Source organism: Anolis sagrei, chromosome 2, assembly GCF_037176765.1.
Source record: "Anolis sagrei isolate rAnoSag1 chromosome 2, rAnoSag1.mat, whole genome shotgun sequence".
NCBI classification, from domain to species: domain Eukaryota; kingdom Metazoa; phylum Chordata; class Lepidosauria; order Squamata; family Dactyloidae; genus Anolis; species Anolis sagrei.
Genome location: NC_090022.1, coordinates 77,029,212 through 77,048,611, shown reverse-complemented (window position 1 = coordinate 77,048,611; position 19,400 = coordinate 77,029,212). Strand labels below are relative to the sequence as shown.

The following is a 19,400-nucleotide window of genomic DNA, read 5'->3' as shown; positions in this document are numbered from 1 at the left end:
TCTCATGATGCATTGTGGCATGAAGTCATAGACACACACCCCTCTCAGGTATGCTGAGAGGGCAGGAAGCTTCATGGACAAGAGGATATTCTCAGAAACACAAGCATCACATTTCTACCAATCGAACAGCCAACTGACTTCATCCAGGTATTAGCTTGATTATGAAGCTTCTATTCACACAACAGATAAAATCAAGAGGCAGAGAAGCAGCATTTTCTGAAGGTGATCTGTCCAAACCACTGTGGGATCACAATTCCCTATAGACTCCAGTGATAGGTTTATGGGAACTATAACCCAACACACCTGGATGTTGAGGTCACCAGAATGATGGCCAAATAGGAACTGAAGAGCCAATCTCATCGAGGCCTAACCCATGATACTCACACATGTCCTCCTGTAATCACTCATGAGCTCACTTGGTGCCTCAACTTCCCAGCAAAATCATGAAAAAGTGATGTGAACATCAATTCCCAAAACAGTGCATTTTACAAAAGGAAAGCAGCATATCTTGACCTAGTCCTATTGGCAAAGAAAGGCAGGCCAGAAGCCCCCAATAATGCCCCAACCGGCATTGCATTTCCCTACCGCTGTGCAGAGGAATTTTTCTAGAAAATATGAAGTATTCTCTATCTAGTAATGAAATGTTAAATACCTTGGAGATCTGCTGTGACTTGTTTGTTAAGCATTTTGAGACAAAAACCCACTCAGATATGTAATAGTTTAACTACAGTGCTGATGAATGTGTTTAAAACAGGCTTTATTGAACTATAACCCTCCAGCTTTTTTTCCTAGTAAGCTTGTTTAATGGTCAGGAATTTTGGGAGTTGGAGACCCAAACAGTTGGAGGGCCACAGTTTGAGGATGGTTGGTTTAGAGCAGTGGTTCTCACACTGTGGGTCCCCAGATGTTCTGGCCTTCAATTCACAGAAATCCTAACAACTGGTAAACTGGCTGGAATTTCTGGGAGTTGTAGGTCAAAACATGTGGGGACCCACAGGTTGAGAACCACTGGTTTAGAGCATCTTTTAGTATGAGTTTCAGTTACCACAGCCCAAGGACACGAATAAAGTAGTTGTGGAAGGATCTATTTGTTCCCCTGGCATTTCCTCAATAATTGCCCCTTCTGGGTCATTGTAAAGAAAGACCTAGGTGTAGCTAAAATGTCGGTTTGAGGGAGGTGATTATTACTGCAGAAGGTTTTTCTACACTTTGATTATTATTATTATTGATTATTATTTCTGCTATCCACAAAGAGTACTTTTGGGACTAGGGGTGTCAGTGGATGATGTATATGCAATTCCAGACACCCTTGAATTACAGAAATTATGTAGATCCATTTCAGTCTGGTATTTACTAAATACCTTGATGAATTAGAGACTCACTTAAGCAACGTCAGACCGGGTTGGTATTGGACTTGGACTGCTAAGGAATATTAGGTGCGGTAGAAAGGTAGCGGCACATTGCCTTTGAATCTCTCTTCCATAAGAAAAACTTATGAAATATATGGGGTTTCTATAAGTCAACAGGTAACCTGAAGTCACATATTTAACATAGCCTGATTGGAACTATCTACGTGGAACATATCTTATTAGGTTTAGATCAACTAAGATAAAGGTAAAGTTTTTCCCTGACATTAAGTCCACGCGGATTGGTGCTCATCTCAATTTCTAAGCCGAAGAGCTAGTGTTGTCTGTAGACACCTCCAAGGTCATGTGGCCGGCATAACTGCATGGTGCGCCGTTACCTTCCTGCAGGAGTGATACCTATTGATCTACTCACATTTGCATGCTTTCGAGCTGCTAGGTTGGCAGGAGCTGGGGCTAACAGCAGGAGCTCACACCACTCCCCGGATCAGCTATGATGATCTAAATTCATTTCTAAGAATAATGCCAGGTGGCAGACTTGTTGACTTCTAAAACCTGTACAACAGGATTCCTCAATCTGGCACTCTTTGGGTGTTTTGGCCTACCACTCTCATTATCTTTCAACACTGACCATTTTAATAGTGGTTAATGGAAACTGCAGTCCAAGAAACCTGGAGGGCACCAAGTTGGGAAGCCTTGGGACCAGGGTACCTCAAGGACTACTTGCTCTCACATTAACCTACTTGCATGCATTCTTTGGAAGACCTTCTTTGGATCTCCCAAAGAATGGATTTGGAATAGGACTTCTGGAGCAATGGTTTTACATAGGACTGAAATGTCAGCCTACTGTATTTTCCAAGTGAAACACAGAGCTGTAACAAGCGATGAAACTGAGAATTTGTAGCATGTCTAGAATAACATAAATGGCAGAGTTCAGCAAACAACACAGGCCATGGGGAGATGTCAGCTATTGTCAAGATGGAATTAACAGATTAACATACAGTTGAATCTTTCATTCTTATCTTATGTCAATAGCGGCATCCTGTCTTTGCAATGTCTTCCCCAGGGAGGCTTACCTAGCACCAGCATTTTTGACCTTGGCGGCTTTATTGTTATTATTGAAGAAAGCAATAGTTTAAGATTACAGCCAGCTCTGTTTGCTTCTGGCCACCCACCCATCTAGTTGAAGCTCACCACAACCTCAAAAGCGTCATTATACATCATCACATACATCATCAGAGCTGTCCTCAGAATGAGCTGGCTAGCCAGACCAATAATTTTAGCCAAGATAGCCTCTTACTAGTCATCTACATAATCTCTTCTTCCTCAGCATTACTGAGTGACACATATCCATTCCCAGGCCTTGCACAGGAAGGAGTGAGGATTTGATAGCTGAAAAAGCCCAGGTTCCCAGGTAACCACTCATCAGCTCTCGCAATGTGACGCACCTCTGCACTAACAGAAGACAGAACTGGAAAAAAATACCAGGAATTTGAGTATAGTTGGCCCTCCACATCTGTGAGTCTTGCTTTTGCAGATCTGATTCACAGATTAGATTAATACATTCTTTCTAGGAATCTGTAGGTCCTTCAGCATGACACTACACTACAGTCAACTTCTGTGAGACGTTGGCCACAAAGTTGCATTGAAAGATCTAGAGATGCATAGAAAGAACACTTCTCTAGGTCCTGAAGTACAATTCTGTGGTCAGTCTCTATGGCAGTGGTTCTCAACCTTCCTAATGCTATGACTCCTTAATATGGTTCCTCATGTTGTGGTGACCCCCAACCATAAAATTATTTTCATTGCTACTTTATAACTGTAATGTTGCTACTGTTGTGAATAGTAATGTAGATATCTGATATGCAGGATGTATTTTCATTAATTCACAAATTTGGCACCAATACCCAAGACGCCCAAATTTAAATACTGGTGGGGTTGGGAGGGAATTGATTTTGTTATCTCAGAGTTGTAGTTGCTGGGATTGATAGTTCACCTACAATCAGGGAGTATTCTGAACTCCACCAATGATGAAATTGAATTAAACTTAGCACACAGAACTCCAATGACCAACAGAAAATAATGGAAGGGTTTGATGGGCACTGACCTTTAGTTTTGGAGTTGTAATTCACCTACATCCAGAGAGAACTGTGGACTCAAACAGTGATGGATCTGGATCAAACTTGGCACGAATACTCAATATGCCCAAATGTGAACACTAGTGGAGCTTGGGAAAAATAGACCTTGACATTTGGGAGTTTTAGTTGCTGGGATTTATAGTTCACCTCCAATCAAAGAGCATTCTGAACCCCACCAACAATAGACTGAACCCTACACTGAATCCCCATGACCAACAGAAAATACTGTGTTTTCTGATGGTCCTTGGCGACCCCTTTGAAACCCCCTCACGATCCTCCCATGGGGGTCCAACCCCCAGGTTGAGAAATGCTGTTCCACGTAGAATATCTAAGTCCTCCATGCTGGAGGACCTAGATATTCCTAGAGATGTTCTCCCTTAGGTTTTTTTTTTTAAAGAAAAACATTCTTACATTCACATTTTACCACATTTAGGGAAGTCCTGGGTCCCTAACCCCAGCAAATGTGGAAGGTTGGTTGTATATACCAAGAATGAGAAACCTTTCACTCTCTAGAGATTTTGCATTACAACTTCCCAAATCCCCAATCATTGGCTATGCTGGCTACTGATTCTGAAAGCTGAAATTCAACATGTTTTGGAGTGCAAATAGTTCCTCACATTCCTGCTAGGCAACCTATACGACTTGAAAAGTGTAATGATAAAAACAAGAGAACAAAGAGCAAAGGGCAATGCTTCAAAATCTTATGAAAGCTGTAAAACACTGAGATCTGCTGCCAATGAATATATGGCACTGTGTTAGATAGACCAAAAGCCTGCTTCTGTGGAAGGCAACTTCCTGTGTTCATTAAAGGTACAGGTGCCATCTACACATCATCCATTACTAGAATAACGAAACTGGATGTTTGAGGCACAACAGTATCTCTACGCCTTATTATTTAGTAAACACAAAGCATGTTACTACAAAAACATGCTGAAGTGTGTAAATAGTGTGAAGGCAGGCATGTTTAGTAAATTAGGAACAGCCTTACTTCTGTCCAAATATCAACATGGGACCTATTTCTCTGCTCCTGTTTTTTATTATATATATATATATATATATATATATATATATATATATATATAGGCCTGCAACGTTCAAAAATAGGTAAATTTAAGTATATGATGTACGGATAGTTTTGCTGTTTCTGTGATGTGCCCTCAAGTCATTTCCAACTGATAGCAATCCTATGCCAAACCTATCATGGTGTTTATGGGCAAGATTTGTTCAGAGGTGAGTTTGCCTTTCTCTGAGTGTGACTTGCCCAAGATCACCCAGTAAGTTTTAATTCCTGAATAGGAATTTAAACCCTGGTCTCCATTTGTAGTCCAATGCTCAAACCACTATGCCACCCTGACTAACCACCAGATCTTGAAACAAAGGAGAAAAGCCAAGAGGCCTGAAAACATACAAGGGAAAGGGCAAGGGTTAACACTGTGTTCAGCCAGTTCAAAAAAAAAAGGGGGGGGGGGCTATCTAGGACAGTGGTTCTCAACCTGTGGGTCGCCAGATGTTTTGACCTACAACTCCCAGAAATCCCAGCCATTTTACCAGCTGTTAGGATTTCTGGGAGTTGAAGGCCAAAACATCAGGGGACCCACAGGTTGAGAACTACTGATCTAGAGAGCCTAATTTAGCGGGGGAAATGGATCTGTGCTTCACTCAAAAAAATTAGTTTTATTCAATCTTATTTTAACCTTTCGCTGCTGCTTCGCAATTAATTGCAAAAGATACTAAAGAAACATATAGAAAAGACTGGCCTCCAACATTTTGATGGAAGGCAAACCCTCTGGAAAGGACTTGTGTTTGCAACCTAGAAATAATCCTGCAGACCTCTTCATAAAGCTCTGTCATGGCACAGATTTCCCTTCCTCTTACTTCTCTAGAAATGGCCTCAAAGACTTCACCTCCAGAGTGTGGAAAAGCTACATGTTTGGGCAACAGCTCCTAAAATCCTCCTACCTGCATAGTTATGTTGGTGGCAGTATTCTATGATCTGTAGTCCCTAAAACTAAATTTGCAAAGCTCTCGCATCTACACTTTCTGTCTTAAAATTAAAATGCCATCCTGCCCCACCTCCAAGTCTAGTACTTGCTGCGTTTGGAAAGCTTGAGAGATAGTTGGAGGTGATAATTATATATCTGGTTCACTTCTGGAGTAGAGAGAAAGCATATATGATGTGAGGCTGGTCCAGACTTTAACATGCAATGAGAAAACTGCTCCATGCCTCTCCCAGATTATTTGGTGGTGGCAGTCCTCATCAAAGAGGACCACAAATCACCTTGGATTTCTGAGCAAAGCTTGTATTTGTCTTATAAACAGGACAATGTGATACATAGCTCACCAGGCAATTAACCACCTAAAAACCATATGCAGTGGGAAGGTCAGCAGAAGGTTATCTTGATTTGCTAGAGGAGTACTGTAATTGTAGAGAGGTTTGACTTAGGATAGCCAGAACTATCTGTTTTTTAAAAAAGAAAAAGAAAAAAAGAAAATCCAGTTCAAGTCCTCTTATCTGAATAGGCTCATAGGCATTAAATAATTCTGCAAATGTTTACTTTGGACAAGCTATGATGAGTCTGCCAGCTGAATACTTGAGAAGCAAAGAAGTACCCAGTGCTCTTTAGAACACAAAGTCTCGCTATTGTGGCTCATTTTACGTACCAATGAAAAAAAGACAGTCGATGTATTCAGGAAGATCAGTGCCACATTCTGCATTCATATGGTGTCATGACATAACATCTTGATAATTACTTAGATAAAATTACAATTAATAAAAAATGGACAGCCTGTAAAAAAGATTGGCATTGTTTTCAGAGGAAATCACAATCCAATATCGTGAAGCTAAAAGAGCAAGCAAGCTTTGGCTGAAGCCCAGTTTCAGTCAATTACCTTCTCTAATGACTATTAACAAGATATGAAATCACTACTGAGTAAATTGATAATGTTGTAATGACAGTCTGATCCTATGCATGTTTACTCAAAGGTCCCACTGTGTAGAGTGGATTTAATCGCACAACCCTGTACAATTGTACTGAGAAATAAGCTCAAGGAGTTCAATGGAATGGACTTCCAAGACAGAAAATGCAAGACTTCACTATTACTAGTTTAAACAAATCAGGACAAGCGCAAAATCATCCAGGTGTGTTGCTGACCTATAAACACTTAGAAACTGCTGGATTAAAGCATAAAAAAAATAACCAACCCCTACAAACTGATAAACTACCCCTTAGCCCACATCTTCACTCCAGAATAATTTGCTGCATCTCTTTTAATTGATGATTTAAGTTTTTAGTCATCAGTGCTTCTGGGATTCTTCTATATTAGTGAAGGATCTAGCATTAGCATGCCATAAGCCTAATGCTGCGACCCCTTAATACAGTTCCTCATGTTGTGCTGACCCCCAACTATAACATTATTTTAGTTGCTACTTTGTAACTGTAATTTTGCTACTGTTATGAAACGTAATGTAAATATCTGACATACAGGGTGTATTTTCATTCATTGGACCAAATTTGGCACAAATACCCAATACACCCAAATTTGAATACTGGTGGGGTTGGAAGGATTGACATTTGGGAGTTGTAGTTGCTGGGATTTATAGTTCACTTACAATCAAAAACATTCTGAACCCCACCAATGATAGAATTTGGCCAAACTTCCCACACAGAACCCCCATGACCATCAGAAAATACTGTGTTTTCTTATGCTCTTTGGCGACCCCTCTGACACCCCTTGCAACCGCCCCCCCAGGGGTCCCGACCCCCAGGTTGAGAAACGCTGCCAATAAGCCATTCCAAACCAACTCTGCTAGAGGTGCATGTACACCAATTCAATTTTCAGGAATAATCTTGTAACTGGGTATTTTACTAGCTATTGTGGAACAAATATGGCTTTATTCTGTCATTCTTCATCATGCTGGGGATTTGAACTATTCAAAGCAAAGATTGGCATTTTTGCAGGTTTCTGGAAAGGAATAATTCCACATTTGAGAGTCAATGTGATTTAAGCACTGGACTATGACTCTGGAGAACAAGCCATGAAAACCAACTGGGTTACCTTGGGTAAGTCACAGACTCTTAGCCTTAGAATCCTTCTTAAGGTTGGAAATGACTTTAAGGCATGCAACACCAAAGCAAATGTCACATCTACAGCAGGTCACTATACTTTGGCAACAAGAAGTATCTTGTTAGGGTTTTTTTAAAGTCACTTTGGATTGCCAAGGGAAAAAATAGAGCTCATAATAAAAAGTAGTAAGGTAAGTGTGAAGAACTCCACTTACAAGTCTTCTTTACAAGCTACAGAGCTATATAATGATCGAGAGTAGGAAACGGAATGAAAATCATTATATCCCATCTTCCACCAACGAACACATGATTATGATATGTGGCAAATTAAAGCAGAGAAGCATGGCATACTTCAAATGACAACAGTAATGTAACACTAAGCAGATGAGCATGATTAGAGGTCCATTATTACAGATTTTTTACGAAAGTGTGCCTTGACACACAGTTGCACAAATACATGGTATACATATACAAGTAAACACACATCACAGGAGATAATCTCAGTATTTTAGTTAGTACTGCAATATATTCGGCAATTGTTTCTCCCTCCATCATATAGATTTCCCTTTAAAAAAAACAACCTTGTCTCTACTATGCATTTCTCATTTGTTCTCAGGGAATACTGTGGGCAAGGGCAAGCAATATGGGATGTTCTTTGTACTATTTACAGGTTTTTTTTAGCAATACAAACTGCCTAAAAGGAAGAGTCAGCTAATGAGATTATGAAATCTTTGAAGAGGAAGCTCAAAAACAGTTTTAGGCCTCAAGTTCATAACCAACTATTATAACTGGTAATTGGAGAAGAACCATTTTTTTTAATTCCATCATGAAAAAAGCAACAAGAACTGGATTTTCAGGAGTTCATAAGAGCAAAGGAGATAAAACGTTTTATGAAAGAACCACTGCCACACAATCAGTAGCATTTTTGGAAATGCAGCACTGGCCATGCAAAGGTATTTTGTGTACTGTGGCTACCTCTCACAGAGATGAGTAATCTGCGTCTGTCTTATGCAACTGTGTGAAGGATTCCCACGACTTTTAAATCTGTGCAATCAAAATACTAGAATTTAGAGAGAAGGCTGGAGATACACGTGAGCTCTTGTTTGTGTTGATCAAAATGTAATTGTAACAGTGTTGGAACTATATCAAGATAATAATTATATACAATGATTTGTGAAGTTTTCTTGTTTCACAGCATTGAAAGACATATAACGTATTCAGGGCCTATAATGAAGTATTAGTCCCAGCTAGATTATTTACGTCATTTAAAAGTAGACAATGAGGAAAATGGAATAGTTAAAAGATTTTCGAAACCTTAGTTCAGCCATTAATCAGAATGTAGTCAGGGGCAGCTATGAAGAAACTAGACAGGATCCTGAAGTATAAATGGGTTGGTTTTAATGTTTTTGTTTATTCATTGATCTATATATACATGCGGCATTGAATTGTTGCCTTTGTAATGCCGTCTTGAGTCCCTTTCGGGGTTGAGAAAGGCGGGATAAAAATATGGCAAATAAATAAATAAATATGCATTATTAAATACCAAAGTCTGGATTACTCATATCATCATATTTTCAGTGAAAAAAGTAGCAAGAACAGTCACTGAAAACATAATGATGGAGAAATATTATACCGATACCGTGGACTTCCAAAAAGGTAAATAAATGGGTCCCAGAGCAATTCAAACCTGAATTCTCTAAAAGTTAAAATGACTAAATGGAGGGTCCTTCCAGACAGGTCCTATATCCCGGGTTTTCTGTTTATCTCAGATTATCTGGCAGCACAGATTTATATAATCCAGCAGAAAACCTGGGATCAGATTCTGTAATATAAGGCCTGTCTGGAAGGGCCCTTAAACGCTATATTTTGGTCATGGAAATACATGGTTCACTAGAAAAGACAACAATGCTTGGTAGGGTGGAAGACAGTAGGAAAAGAAGAAGACTGCATTACATGTGTAAAGTCTCTGTTTATATATTTTATTTATTACACCGGACCTTTCTTCCAGGACAGGATTCAAGGAAGCTTCAGCCAATAAAGCCATTGCCCAGAATTAGCAAGGCATGAGCAGGGTTATTTATAACAGCGTGACCTGCAGGTCTCTCTTTCATAGGGTCACCATAAATCGAAAACAACTTGAAAGTAATTGGTTTCCCCTTTCGTTCTCTTCTGTTCCTCTCTCTCTCTCTCTCTCTCTCTCTCTCTCTCTCTCGCACACACACACACACACACACACAGAGAGAGAGAGAGAGAGAGAGAGAGAGAGAGAGCATTCAGTCCCCAGAGATGTTAGGTTATTTTTAGTGTTGTTGTTGTGTGCCTTCAGGTTATTTCCAACCTATGGAAAACTCTAAGGTGAATCTACCACAGTGTTTTCTTGAGTCGGTCGGCCAGGGAGTTCCCTTTGCTTTCTTCTAAGGCTGAGAGAATGTGACTTGTCCAAGGTCACCCGCTGGGTTGGAGCCCCTGGTGGTGCAGTGGGTTAAACCCTTGTGCTGGCAGGACTGAAGACCAACAGGTCACAGGTTCGAATCTGGGGAGAGCACGGATGAGCTCCTTCTGTCAGCTCTGGCTCCCCATGCAGGGTCATGAGAGAAGCCTCCCACAAGGCTGGTAAAACATCAAAATATCCTGGAGCTTGCAGTTTCTCAAGTCGCTCCTGACATGAAAAAAAAAAACCCTCACTGGGTTTCCATGGCCAAGTGGAGATCTGAACCCTAGCCTCCAGAACTGTAGTCCAATGCTCATTACACTATACTCGCTCTCATTGTTGAAGCAGTTTTTATATGCAATCTCGATATATGCTGGTCTTTAAATATTTGAGTGTCAAACATGGACTCAGGCACATTCTGAAGCATGGGATTCCATATGTTCCCATTCAGCTATCTGTAGGCTGTGCCCAGGTTTTCTTTAAACTCCAGCCCATTCAAATATTATTGCTCCATTCATGAATAATTATCTGAAGTATGAATTGCATTTAAAATCCACCTCTATAAATATAGATGGACTTCCTTCTTTGCATAAGACAAAAGACATATCAGAAAGCAAGGCTCCCCCAAAACATGACATCTGATGTTCAGATACATTTCTGTTCTGGCATATAAAACTGATTTGCAAATCCCCGAGACCAGGGTGGGCAGAAGATACACTGAAATCTATGGCAGGATGAGTAACAGCCTAATGGCAACATTTGTGAGGAAATGGGAGAGATGCATGTGTGAAATGATGTGTCAATTTGATTCCGACCATAAATACCTGGGCTGAGGATGTGCTCAGAGACACCTGGTTCCTTAGCATATAGGCCCACCCTAATACAAAAAGGACCCTTACAGAGTAGACATCTGTCCACCCGTGCCCTAGACAACAGCAAGAAACTCCAGTTCTGTTTACACACTCCCCGAATTACACCTTAGTGTACTTGGCTGAGTGGAAGGTGAGTCATAAACAAGTCAGCAGGAAGCCAACCTCCCGTCAGCCAAGAGACAATAATTCTCCCTGCAAAGCCGGTTGTGCTCACCCACACCTTCAATCTCACCCTTCCAAAAGGCTGGGATGGCATAACAGCAACTCTCACACATGCTTCAGCACTCTCAGCTCCACCCAGTTACTCAGATCTCACCCTCCTAAGCAACTGGTGTCAAGCCCAGTGTTGCAAACTGAGCACACAACCCTCACAGAAACTGAGACAGGGACACTGCCATTCCCACATCATTATTGTTGAGTGCCTTCTGAAATCAAAGCAACATTGCTTATCTGCTTCGCGTCTCCACCTAATTTTGCTTTTATTTTAATTATGGAGATTGGAAAAGTTACTTCAGGTGGCTGTAACTCCTGGTATTACCCATTTAGTTCAGTGGCTATTTTGTTGGGGGATTTGGGGATTTCTAATACAAAATCATGCACTACTATATGATAATTTCCACAGATACTGTTTTTGGGCACCTTGTTACACACTTTTAAAAGGAGTCTTTTAAACTCAATGCAACCAGTTCTCTGTATCCATTGATTCTCCATCTATATGTCCATTGATTTCCCATATTTTGACAAACTCTACCAAGAGACAAACCTGGATCTTGCCATTTTATATAATGACACAATTTTACCATACCACTGAAGATGATGGAACCTGGGCATCCATGGTTTTTTCATAACCATGCAGTTTTTTTGAACCAAGCTCCAGCAGATATTAAAGACCTATTGATATTAATTCAACTATTAGGATGGAGCCCATGGTGGTGCAATGGGTTAAACCAATGGTTCCCAACCTGTGGTCCATGGCCCAGCAGTGGGCCGCGATAACGAAAATCCAATCCATGAATCTCCTTCCACTTTATTGTATTTCCGCTCCTTTCTGCAAAGCTGACCAAACCCGCCCCTTTTGGTACTAATGTTGGAGAGAGTGGTCCCTGGTCAAAATGGTCCCCAGTCAAATAAAGGTTGGGAACCATTGGATTAAATCCTTGTGCTGGAAGGACCACTGACTGATAGGTCAGCGGTTTGAATCTGGGAAGAGTGGGGTGAGCTCCCATCTGTCAACTCCACCTTCTTATGCAGTGACATGAGAGAAGCCTCTCACAAGGATGGTAAAACATCAAACATCTGGGCATCCCCTGAGAAACGTCCTTGCAGACATCCAATTCTCTCACACCAGAAATGATTTGCAGTTACTCAAGTTGCTCCTGACATTAAAAAAAATTAAGATACAGTGATACATTGGGGTTTTTTTGCTTTTGTGGGTTTTGTTGTTGTTGTTGTTGTTGTTGTTGGTTTCTTTGTTTTCTGGTGGGGGTAGATTCACTATTTGGGTGGATTTTTAAAGTAGAATTTCAAGCTGTGGGAACAGAACTCCTGGGTGCAGAGGGCTGACCCACTGCACCAACTTTTCTACACTTTGAAGGCACCCCCTCCCTTCTGATCTAGGAAGCTAAGAAGGGTCAGGCCTGGCCAGCCTTTCCTTCTAGGGGACTACAAAGGAATGCCAGGATGTTTTTCGGGGAAAAGCCATGACCAAGCTCCCTCCGAGCGAGCCATCCCTTGCTTATAGGACCTCCACTTTAAATCCGGTTGCTGCCTCCTGCAGAATGGTGGGGTTTGTAGTTTAGGGAGGAGCCTTTAACAGCCTCCCTAAACTACAAACCTCAGAACTCTGCAGGAGGCAGAAATGGGATTTAAAGTTTCCTCCTCTCGAGTGTGAGGAGGAAACTTGATGAGACGCTCGGCAAGGCGACCGGCGACGGGAAGAGACACCCCCCCCCCCCCCCCCCGAGAGAGAGAAGATAAGGAACTTGGCTGAACTGATAACTAGGAAACCGGGTGACATCATCGGAGGGCTGCTGCTGAGAAAAGGCGCGGGACATCCCAAGGAAAGCCCGAGTGAGGAAAGCCCCGGCTCGGAAGAAAGAACGAAGGAAGGAAGGCAAGGACCAAAGGCGGCGGCGGCGGCGGCGGCGGGTCTCCACGCGGGACACACCGCCCCTGCGCGTCTGAAGGCGCACCAAGGTGGAGGAAGACACGAGGGAGGGAGGGATGGAGGGAGAAGGGAGAGGGCCAAGGGGCGAGGAAACAAACGCCGAGTCACGTACACAAAGGCAGCAGCAGCGGCGCTCAGAGCCCGAGCGAGTCCCGGGTTCCGTTTCTTCGCGGAGTTGTGCCTTGACAAAGCCTCTCCCCAAGTGACAACTCCCCGCAGGAGCCCATCCTTTGAGGCGTCGAAGTGCCTCCATTCTTTTGTCTCCGCGGGAAAAGAGAACTCGAGTGACCTCAACTCTCTGCCTCTCAAGGGAGCCTCTCAAGGGGGTGAGGAAAGGGAGCCGCTCTCACAAAGGCTCCACTTGAAATGAGAAGGGGGGGCGCGAAGAGGGAGCGCCTCTCCCTCCGAGAGCAGGCCTGCACTTCGGGGCCAAAGGGAGCGAGCGAGAGGCGGAGGGAGAGGGGAGGAAACTCCCCCCCCCTCCCGCGCGCGCCCCGTTCCCCTCTGCTCCTGAGCCCCTGTTTCTAGAGACCCCGCCTCACCTTCGGTTTGTGGAGCCACCTCCGGACGGCGGCGGGCAACATGGCTCGGGCGTCGGAGGAAGAAGAGAGAAGGAAGACCGCGAGCGGCGGAGTGAGGGAGTGAGTGAGGCGCTCCTCCAAGAACACCTGAGCCTCCCCGGCGCCCGACTTGTTGGGTCCGCTGCCCGACTCCGCCCAGGGGGAGGAGCCCACGCATGGCCCGCCCTCGCCCCGCGAGGAGGAGGAGGAGGAGGAGGGGGAGGGAGGGAGGAAGCGCCGGGCCTGGCCCCGCCCCCGCCAGCCGAGAGTTCGGAAGGGGCTCCCCCCTCGCCCCGCACCTGGCAGCCCTGCCCCTCTCCGTTTTGGGCTAGCAGGGAGGGCTCTCCCCCTCGCGCCAATACAGAGCCGGCTTTCCTTGGCAGAAATGTGGGAGGGAGGGAGGGAAGTGTGGGGAAGGCCTGGCCGGGACAGGAGCCCCTCCCCTCCCGAACGAAGGAGGCGGTGGTCAGCGTCGCTCGCCCTCCCTCTCCACCCTGCGGTTTCCTCCTTTCCCTACTATTGTTGTAATAGGTCATCATTGTTTGGTTTGGGATTTTATAACTGATCCCATTAAAGCAGTGGTTCCCAAACTTTTTTCGACCAGGGATCACTTTGACCAAGGACCACTTTGACCAAGGATTACTTGACCAGAGACCATTTTGACCTGGGACTACTTTGACCAGGTATGACTTAGCCAGGTGTCCCCGGTGGCGCAGTGGGTTAAACCTCTGTGCCGGCAGGACTGAAGACTGACAGGTCGCAGGTTCGAATCCGGGGAGAGGCAGATGAGCTCCCTCTATCAGCTCCAGCTCCTCATGCGGGGACATGAGAGAAGCCTCCCACAAGGATGATAAAACATCAAATAATCCGGGTGTCCCCTGGGCAATGTCCTTGCAGATGGCCAATTCTCTCACACCCAGAAGCAACTTGCAGTTTCTCAAGTCACTCCTGACACGACAAAAAAAAAAACCTTAGCCAGGGATCTCTTTGACCAGGGACCACTTTGACCAGTGACTAATTAACAAGGGACCACTTTGACCAGTGACCACTTGACCAGGAAATACTTTGCCCAGGAACCACTTGATTAGGAGCCACTTTGCCCAGGGAACACTTGACTAGGGACCACTTTGACCACACTCCAACATTAACCCAAAAGGGTTACAAGGCAGTTTTTGGTGAACTTTAGATTCATTTTGGTTATTACAGTGTTGATTTAGAAAATTGCATTGGATAGACCAAATCAGCTCTAATTTCTGATACAGAACGTATGCCATCCAGTAGTCACCATCTGTTTGCCATATTTAATAAGCCTCAACACTATAAGAGGGTTTCGCGAGACCAGTCACTCTCATTGCAATGGTGTAGTAACAGTGAGACCAAGGACCATATTTTAGTTCTTGCGGACCACTGGTGGTCCACAGACCACAGGTTGGGGACCACTGCATTAAAGAGACATGTGGCTGTATGGATTTTCAAAACACATGGGTCTTTTCATGTGGGTGGACAGCTCCCATCATCCTCTCTCAACCTCCCCCCCCCCCCCCAAAAAAAAACACCCTTCCCAGTATGTGAAGTTGAGTATGTGTGCCAGGTTTGGTCCAATCAGGCATGGGCAAACTTCAGCCTTCCAGGTGTTTTGGACTTGAAGTCCAAAAGACCTGAAGGGTAATGTTTGCCCATGCCTGGTCCAGATCCATCGAAGCTGCGGTCCAAAGGGCTCTCTGGATGCAAGTGGGCTACAATTCCCATGCTCCTGTGTCCATCCTCCACAAACACCACCAGTATGTGAAGTCGGCCATGATGGGTCTGCCTGGCAAGTTTGGTCCACTTCCATCATTGCTGGCCATTATGCAGCTCTTCGGATGTGGCAGCCATCCTGCAAAATGCATAGATACATACATACATATTTTCACTTTTATTTATATAAATAATAATTTGTTTATTATCCACCTCCCCTCAGGGCTCAGCTCAGTACAGGGTACAACATACTTAAACACACACATATAAAATGCAATACTGCCAACCATATATTAAGATATGGTTAGTTGCCAGGAGCTATTAGGTAGAAGCAAGAGGTTTTAACTGCCATTTCACAATGTCCAAATGCATTTCTAAGCCTTGCAAAAGTCTCTAGGTGCTGGCCATGTGGCTTCTACTCTTGGCGCATATTCAAACTAGGAGGGTATCAACTCTGTAGGATTAATGCAGTTTGATGCCATTTTAACAGTCATGTCCTAATGCTATGAAATCATGGGAGTTGTGGTTTTACAAGGTCTTTGCCAAAGAGTGCTATTGCTTCACCAATGCAATTGCAAATATATGCTTGAACCATAACAGGTTCTCCTCCCTTGCTCTTGGCGCAACATGGAAAGTTACTCCTGTTGGATTTCCACCCCATGAGGCAAAGCGGTCTCAGAAATAAGATGGTCTCAGCAATTGGCTGGCAGGGTCATACAACGCCTTCAGTTCTTGCCCCCTATTGCCACCTCTTTGGAGACTGTAGATACTCAGCCTGTGGGGAGGGGTTACCTTCTGAATTGTCCAGGAGCATTACCTACGTTCTGTGGAATAGACTCCAGCTCAACAAACACATCCTGTGCCATCCCATTTCTCTCTTGAGACACATTTAACTAGTAGTTGGGCACCATTTCCGCCTGAAAACAAACTTTCAAATGTCAGCCACCAGTAATATATGTCCAGTAATAAAGTGTTCCCTCGCTTATCGTGGGTGTTACGGTCCAGGACCACCCACGAAAAGTGAAAATCCACGAAGTAGGGACGCTATATATGTATATAGCGTTCCAAGAGTGAGGCAGAAGCTAGGAGAGATTTAAAGGCACTACATACCTTTTTTTGCTAGTTATCTTGAAATAGCAAGGGAACGCTGTATATAAATACTATTAGATTTGGAATTATGATTCATTATTTATTTTTATAAGCAAATATAAAATACGTTTTCAAGCACACTGTTAGACTTATGCCATAACACACAATCTTGCTTTCCTCCCATATTCAATACCTTTGAACGAATGCTATAACATTTCCTCAAGGAGGTATGCTATTTCTGCCTGCGGTTCTGCTGATCACCACTATCCATTTGGCAACTGGAAATTTTATAGATAGGGGCAGATGATGAAAAGAGTGGCTGATGTCACCACCGCGTGATCTTATAAACGTAGTCACTTCTACTTCAAAATGTTACAGGGCCCTGCTCTTGGTACATCTGGAACATGTTTGATGTAGTACAAAGAATAAGACTGCTAGAAAGTGTTTTTTTTTTCCAATTTGTTTTACTTGATTTCTATAAATGATTTTGATCATGTAACTAAAACATTCTGTAATCTTTGAATATGAATGTGTTCCTGGTTGCCTCCTAACATGATGAGGTTCTAAAAGAAACATACCAGCTCATTGGAGACCAACTGGAGGAAAAGACCCAGGAGATCAATCTGACTCTAAATGTATATTCTCTCTAACAATAAATTAATTAGAATTGAGGGAGGGGAAAACAGTTTTTCACAAGTCAAAAGTTATAACTTCTTTCCTTTGCCAGTGCTCTGCTATCACTCTTTGGGAAGCAACAGCTTAAACTAGGTTCATTAACATTTATTTTCTCAATATATATAAAATGTACCCCGGAACTTTCTTTTAGCCCAGCCCTTTGGGAAAATTACCTTGTCATACAAATGCTGCCAGTTTTGTTTTGTTTTTAAACGGATTGTCCTTTCCCTGAGGGCACTTAACTGTTTTCTCTTTCAACAAAGGCTTATATTTTAGTAAGTAAGAGGCTTAAGATTTGCTACCATTACAAATAATGGAATGCTACTTACATGATACCATAGCAAGGCCTAGAAATGGCTGGAATCCTGAGTCAGCTTTACTAATTACTTAATGGAGTAACTTCTTCCATCCTGACTCCCCCCAAACTTTGTGGAAATGTCAATTCAGTCATGTTCTGATCACTGGAAGAATGGATTGTCTTTTCCCCATGTAGCTGGCACCCAGTAAAGTAGGTTATGGGGAGGGAGGTTATGGTTGTGGCAATAGTGTCAAACTACAGGAAAGGAGACTCCACCTGAGCACTAGGAAGAACTTCCTAACTGCGAGAGCTGTTCAGCAGTGGAACTCTCTGCCCTGGAGTGTGGTGGATTCTTCTTCATTTGAGGCTTTTAAACAAAGGCTGGATGGCCATCTGTCAGGGGTGCTTTGAATGTGATTTCTTGCTTCTTGGCGGGGGTTGAACTGGATGGACCACAGGGTTTATTCCAACTCTATGTTTCTATGATTCTATGTTTCCATAAAAATTGTGTCCAAGCAGCTATCATAAATATGAAACCGTTACAATTAGGTAACTGTTTAATATTCACAATTGCCTTCTTAGACATTTTGGACATACTTGGACATTTTCGCCATGATCGTAACTTGACCCACAACCTAATTTACTGAGTGTGAGGTGTTGGAGATCCATTCTTCCAATGATCAGCATATCTGTGAATGATGTTTCCATCAAGTTTGGGGGAATCTGCTCAGGAGAAGTTACTTAGTTAAGTCCAAGCTGATACAATGTTGCATATTGAATCTGGATGCAAACAGCTACTAAACTGTGAAAATGTGTACTGTTTTTATCCAGAAGCTGAATATAAAGGGCGACGGGAGAGCCTATGACCCTCCACATGTTAGATTTTAACTCCGAACAGGTTCAAACAACCTGGTCAGTGACGAGAGACAGTGAAAGCTGGTAATAGCATGACATTTTAAAGGCCAGACTTCCCAACCCCGAGGCAAAGGATACCAGCATTTATTCTTGTACCTCATAGCCTGCAGGTATTATTGATAAGGAGTTAAGCTGGTTGTTAGGAAAAGATGACGTTGGCCATTATTTGGGCAGATAGACAGCTGAGTGACTGTACAGGAACAGGGGAAGTGGAAACAAGTTCTCTTAATGGCTAGTTACAGTTTAGGGTGTGCTTTCAAAAAATAACTTCCTAATTAATTCCACCCCCGAACAGTTCACATTTTAAAAAAACGAATAGGTAAATAATATACAGCGGGCCCATGGTATCATCTGGAGTTTGGTTCCAGGACTCATATGGATACCAAAATCCATGAATGCTCAAGTCCCATTATCTACAATGGCACAGTAAAATGGGGTTCCATATATAAAAGGCAAAATCAATATTTGCTTTTTGGATTTATTTTTTTAATATTTTAAAGCCATGGATGGTTGAATCCATAGATACAGAGGGGCAGATATATGTATTGAAGTAAATTCTAGAGCAGGCATGGGCAAACTTTGGCCCTAACAGCTGCAGGCCCTGAAATTGTGGGACTTGAAGTCAAAAACACCTGGAGGGCCAAAGTTTCCCCATGCCTGTTTTAGAGTATTCTACATACAGTTAGGTAAAACAGTATACTGTTAGGTAAAACATCTAGAGGGCCAAAGCTTACCCAAGCCTGTTTTAGAGTATTCTATATACAGTTAGGTAAAACAAGCCCTCATTAGCTATAATTTTAAGTGGAAAAATCTATGGATGAACATAATGCATAAGTGAAATTAATAGTTTATGCTACTTACTTACTAACTAACTTAGGCGATCCCTCGTAGTCCGAGGATGATGGTCCTCCAAGTTCGGTGTCCTGGGGGTGGGTTCGTAAGTGGCTGTGGAGCCCTATTCTTGACCTGCATATTCTACCACAGTGAGGGCATTGGTTTCCAGATGGGAGGCGGTCTCGGTCGGGGTTGGCTTGACACGCCTTCCTCTTGGCACGTTTCTCTCTTTCACTCTCTTTCACAAAGCTTACCC

The 19,400-nt window shown here is 43.1% G+C and overlaps 1 protein-coding gene across 1 annotated transcript in view; it reads right to left on the bottom strand.

Moving 5' to 3' along the window:
- The window catches only part of ZFYVE28 (zinc finger FYVE-type containing 28), a 32,716-nt gene extending 18,955 nt beyond the window's left edge, over positions 1–13,761 (bottom strand). The window contains exon 1 of the mRNA XM_060765640.2: positions 13,579–13,761. Within this exon, the coding sequence (XP_060621623.2) occupies positions 13,579–13,620 (42 nt within the window). The 5' untranslated portion in view covers positions 13,621–13,761. The remainder of the gene's footprint in view (positions 1–13,578) is intronic.
- Positions 13,762–19,400: the final 5,639 nt, after the last annotated feature.